The 6,000-nt window shown below is 38.9% G+C and overlaps 1 protein-coding gene across 5 annotated transcripts in view; it reads left to right on the plus strand.

The window, feature by feature from the left end:
- The window catches only part of COL14A1 (collagen type XIV alpha 1 chain), a 213,341-nt gene that overhangs the window by 155,710 nt on the left and 51,631 nt on the right, over positions 1-6,000 (plus strand). For all 5 annotated transcript variants that reach the window (XM_040494323.1, XM_040494326.1, XM_040494322.1 and 2 more), the window contains exons 37-39: positions 1,243-1,296; positions 4,636-4,731; positions 5,901-5,954. In XM_040494323.1, coding sequence (XP_040350257.1) covers positions 1,243-1,296; positions 4,636-4,731; positions 5,901-5,954 — 204 coding nt within the window. The remainder of the gene's footprint in view (positions 1-1,242; positions 1,297-4,635; positions 4,732-5,900; positions 5,955-6,000) is intronic.

The following is a 6,000-nucleotide window of genomic DNA, read 5'->3' on the forward strand; positions in this document are numbered from 1 at the left end:
GTAAGCGTTCCACTGATGGTAACAAAATGCTTTCTGGTAGTCGCATACGTAGCAGGAAATGAATTAGAATCACACACTGAGAAAGTTATTCCATTTTTAATGAGCTTTTAACCCTTCTGCTCAGGTGAAAGAGATATTCTGTATTCTTACTCACCTCCCTTTTTAACAGAGCAAGTCCATGGCTCGCAGACTTCAATAGGAACAAAATCTAGCTAAATTTAATAGCATTATTTATAGTATATTTTTAAGGTTACCTTCTATTCTTTTTTTTTTTTAATTTTTTTTTCAACGTTTATTTATTTTGGGGACAGAGAGAGACAGAGCATGAACGGGGGAGGGGCAGAGAGAGAGGGAGACACAGAATCGGAAACAGGCTCCAGGCTCTGAGCCATCAGCCCACAGCCCGACGCGGGGCTCGAACTCACGGACCGCAAGATCGTGACCTGGCTGAAGTCGGACGCTTAACCGACTGCGCCACCCAGGCGCCCCGGTTACCTTCTATTCTTAATAAGTAATACGTTTTCCCCTTAACTTTATAAGTATAATGTTTGCTTTTAAGATCAGATTTAAGTGAAATAGTGAGTCAGTTGAAAAATAGAGTATGAATGCCCATATGTATTTATGCACATATATACAAAGACTGTGTTCACAAAGAATACATATACACATACTTACATATGTATATATTATGTATGTACATATATATCTAGATAAAGAAAATGCTATTAAGTAATTGTGCAGATGATACATTAATAGGGCAAAAATATTAGGGAAATTCAAATAACAAGTTTTAGTAACACTAATTAGCCTTTTACGGTGTAAATAAAATTAAATTGTTACTATTTTTATAGTATATAATAATGTATGGTATATATATCTTTTATAATTTAATTGAAGAATCTCAAAGTTGTGGTATAAGACACACGCAATTTTAGATTAGCAGTGTACTTCATTATTTGCATCCATTAATAGCAGTAGTCTTACACACTAAAGTTCCAAATACTGTAAGTTGTTTTAATTTGAAAGGATTTGGCATTGAAAGCTTTCTCAAAGTATGAGATCATCAGCAGGAAGAGGGGAGTCTGGCAGGTTTTCAGTAAAAGATCATATCATATACCATTACACAATGAGCTGGCCTTTATTCAAAATAAGAATTACATAATCCATATTACTGAGGAAAATGGATGAAATATGCTGCTTTAAGACTTGTCTTTGTGCTAATAGTTAACATCTGTTTGCCAGGGTGGTCCAGGACTCCGAGGACCAAAGGGCCAACGAGGTGACCAGGGTCCAAAGGTAATGTTCTTTCTGTCTCTCTGCATCTCTGTCTCTCATAAGTGGCAATAATGTAATTTTGGAGCCTAGTACCATCTACCCTTTGTCATCCAAAACTCATTATATTTTTATGAAAGTTGTATCTAAGTCTTTTCCCTTATTCTTAAAGACTTCATTTTTTTCATAAAAATATTTAATAATTTAGTAAAAGAAAGGTTTGTTTCCGGGTCAAAAATCGGATGTCGATGTTCTGAGTGGTTTAGTTTCCAAGGTAGTATTCCCTCGTGTGTGTTCTGCTCTTCCTCGACCTGCAACAAAGTAAGGAGAAAACTGAATCATAACTAGGGAGCACTGCATCCCAGGTGATTTCTCAAGTTTTAGAGTCCTCCTCCCTCCCCACGATGTATAATCAAACACACAACTCTATTTTCCTTTCTCGCTGCCCAGGGCCACCAACTGTGCTGGTTTAGGCCATGCACTGCACAAAGGCACCAGCTAAGAAGGCCAAACCATGCCAAGCCATGTCCAGGGACACGTTTTACTACTTTGCACAAAGGTGCCCTAAGGGATGGGCAGGAGCCCAGTCAGTAATTGAATTCAGGCCTCACCATCTTCTACCTGGCTTTTGGCAAATCTTAAAACTGGTCTCCTGGCTCCAGTAGTTTTGATTTTCTGACTGATTCTTCACATCTGCCCCAAGGTTTATTTCTTTAAATTTCTGATAGGTCATATTCATACTTTTAAACTTGTAGTCATATGTTAGTGCCTTGAGAATACAATTCACCTTCCTTGGCACAGCATTCAAGGCCCTCTATTATTTGACTCCTTGTTTCATTTTCACCCTGTCGCCCCACATGATCTCCCCTCCACCACCTTGCTTGACTCACTGACTTGTTTGGTCACTTACTAAATTTGCATGGTATTTATTCATGGTGAAGAGAACATTGCAAAAATGTTTACTATAAAATTAGAAACAAATGAAGCAAGGTGAGAGATAATATGGGGTGGGGGGGGAAGAAGTAAATGAAAGAAGACTGAGAATAATCAAGCACTAGTCAACTCAAAACTCAGACCATGAGATATCTCCTTTTTTGTTTGTTGAAATTTCTGAGATTGTGACACATATCTTAGGCATAGACTTGATGTTTCTTATGGTGCTACAAGGAAGGCCAGTGATTTGAGGGCCTCTTCTCAGACAGCAAAACAGTGGGTCTTCCTCGGTTCCACTCCAGGGCAGTGCCCAAGAGCCCATGTACATTCTGGCTTCCTGTTCCCATTGGGATCCCAGCACAATCCCATTGTCTTTCCAATGTTCCCTCTGGATGGTGTTTCTGATCATGAAGACACATTAAGAGTTCAAAGATGTTTGATGATCCCAACATTTACCCCTTACCTCTAATAATCCATTTATTAGACCACTGGACCACTACTGATGTGGCTATTTTTATATAATGATATTGATGAATCACAGATACAAATATGAAGTGGTTTTAGGAAAAGGTCTTATTGGACAAAGGATGCTCACATGTCCACCAATGTGGTAGTGGAGGAACAGATAAAGTATACCTCCCACATGGAAAGCCCCACTCTGTATTATTTTCCATTTTGTGGCTCCATATTTCAGTTGTAGCAAGCAGATAAAAAGAATTTAGAACCACAAAGCAGCCATGCTGTTGATCTCTCTGAGTTGTCTTTGTCTCCTACCGTCCAGAATGAAATGAGACCCTTATTTGCTGCCTTTCTGCTCCATTCTTCATTCCTCAATATATTTAAGTGACACATGATTAAATGATTGCAAGTATTAACTAATATTTGTCAATTACCAGCTTGTCTCTTCCATATTTTTAAATCTAGCTACCTTGGTCTCCCCTCCTGTTATATACTATTTTTCTTTTAAGAATAGTTTTCATTCAGTTTCTGCTTTCTACTTATAAAATAGTTCTTTTTTTTTTTTTTTTTGGTGCATAAATGTTCATAGCGCCTTTATTCACAATAAGAAAAAACTGAAAACAATTCAAGTATTCACCTGCAGGTGAATGAACAATTTTCTATATTCATGCAGTGGGTACTACTCACAAATCAAAAGGAACAGACTATGGAAACATGCAATGAAATGTATGAACCTCAACAACACTCTGCCACACAAAAGAGGCAAGAACCAATGAAGTGTATAGTGTATAATTCCATTTCTGTACAACCAGCATCATACTTAACCTGCAGATGATTTCTGTTCCTATAAGAATTCTGTAAAATTGTCATGAAGGCCACCAATTACCTCCTTGTAATCCAATCCGCAGGCTATGGTTTAATTCCTGTCTTACTTGAGATCTCTACAGCATCCGGCATGGTTGAACACCTCTCTCTTTGAAATGTTCTCCCCCTTTGGCCTTTCCTACACTGCTCTTTCTTCTTCTCCCTCCTACCCACTTTTCATCTCATAACCTCACCCACAAACACACCTTGAACTACTCCAAAATCCAATCCGGCTCAGATCTCTCTTGATCCCCAGACTACTGGACATGTCCCCATGGCTATTCCCATGCACCTAGAACTTAGACTGCACTCATTATTTATCCCCACTTCTGTATTGCTTGTCTCAAGTGATGGAATCGTCAGTCTCCCATTTAATACGATACCCAGGTGTTGGAAGTCTTAACTTATACTAGTTTTCCCTGGAGTCACAGAACCAGAGAGGGGAAGGAAGAGGTTGAGGTAGTTTTTCTGGATCGGAGATTACAGAGGTGGTATAGTTTTAGCTAAACCACAAGGTCCAAACTACAGAAATAAGAGTTGCTGATGTGAAGGAGTGCCTGATCCCGAGAAGAAAGAAAATCAAGTAATATTGCACTGAGGACAGGTCATTAAGCAGACAGTCAAGAGGCACAGAGCGGTGGTGGGATCAAGGTGAGAAAGAAAGGGACTGGGTGCAAAGTCTTCAGTAGTGCAGGCGTGCCCCTGAGATGAGTGGCTGACAGCTGTGGAGGTGGAGAGAATGTAGGTCAGCTAGATGGTATGAACCTGCACAGACCAGGAGGGTGGTCTTGAAACACTTTTGTCTTTTGGATTTGTTATGGAGTATGGGGGGTCTAGTTACTCACATAGTTGGCACAGCTTTCTTATTTATGGAAGCAAACAATTAAAGTTGCAGCAACCCCTGTGTGTTTACTCTTTTGGTTTCCTGGTGACATCTTACCTGGGAGGTGCACCCTTTGAAGCATGTTGTCTTGCCATCCTATCAGTGTCCTGTGTCTTAGGGAAATTTATTTAAGGAAATAAATCATAAGTGCTCAAGCAGAAATATCTTTTGAGTACTGAGAATCTAACTTACCTCTGGAATGACTTTTTTCTCTTGTGTTCCAGGGACCAGAGGGCCCTCGGGGTGAAATAGGCCTTCCGGGACCTCAGGGTCCCCCTGGACCCCAAGGACCAAGTGGTCTGTCCATTCAGGGAATGCCTGTGAGTTGTGTGTAGACATTTGGGTGGATTGTATTGTGATCACTTTTTCATGAGTCACAGATGAACTTTTGTCTTCTATACCCTTTATAATGAGCCTCAGTTTCTTCCTACTCCTAAAAATAAAAATTGAGAAATGGAAGTAGTTACTGAGAGTTCATTCATCAGCCAGTTTTGTTGTTATTGTTGTTAAAGGACGAGTGTCTTTTACAAATAGATGCCTCCACTCAGAGTAAGCATATCCATAAGCAATTTGTCTATAGAAGAGAATCAGGGCTGTGACATGTATTGTCCTTTTTCGTGTTGGATCAAGTCCTTAACAGATGTAATAAAATCTAGAAAGTAACAAATGCTATACAAATCTAGGTTGTTCATTATGTCTTTGTAGTAATCATGGATACAGATTCATCATTTACTTATGATTTTTATCTCAGTGGGCATCAAAGTACAACGCACTTAGTCGAAGTTTTAGATTATAGACAGTGTACTTTATATAGGCACTTTGTAAAAGCTGTTCGTATCACTGAAAGCAAATTTAATGCAACTTACTGGTTTTCATTAATCTTGCTAGGATCTAGGTTTAAAGAATAAAACCAACTTCTATTAATTAAAATTAATATTTGAAGCCAACAAGCCTTTTAAGCACACGTTTCACAATCTTTCTGGGCATACGATTGTATCTCCCTAGCTGAGAAGTTTTCTGCTCCAGGGTTATTTTCACATGTTAGAAAGCATTAGCATGCCAGATATGTAATTACTACTACTACTAAGCCTTTGGTAAGGTCTTGCTATGTGCCAGAGTCTATGTTTGCTTCTCCATTTTTATAAATTTCTAGCCAAAACGAAGCCAAAACTCTATAGATACGAACTTTAAAAATCTAAACCATAAATGGTATTGAACTGTCCAATCTCTCCTCCACCTATCTCCAGGATGGGCTTAGCCGTAGCAGACTGTATGTTCTGTGTTTGAACTGCTCTGCTGTATAAACGTTCAACTCCATAGGAATGCTTACATACATGGGGTAGTGGATGTGAGAAGTGAAACATGCTGTATTGGATGCTAACATCAAAGCAAGTTAGTGGTAAAAACGTTAGAACAGTCCGTGGAGAAGATGAAGAGACTAAGAACTTACCTTATGTGAACTTAACCCTGTGTAATTTTGGATATTCAGGGAATGCCCGGTGCCAAAGGAGAAAAAGGAGAAACTGGCCTTCCTGGTCCACAGGTATTATTACTGTTATTATTATTATTATTATTATTATTATTATTAT

This window comes from Herpailurus yagouaroundi, unplaced genomic scaffold, assembly GCF_014898765.1.
Source record: "Herpailurus yagouaroundi ecotype Mexico unplaced genomic scaffold, PumYag 186, whole genome shotgun sequence".
NCBI lineage: Eukaryota > Metazoa > Chordata > Mammalia > Carnivora > Felidae > Herpailurus > Herpailurus yagouaroundi.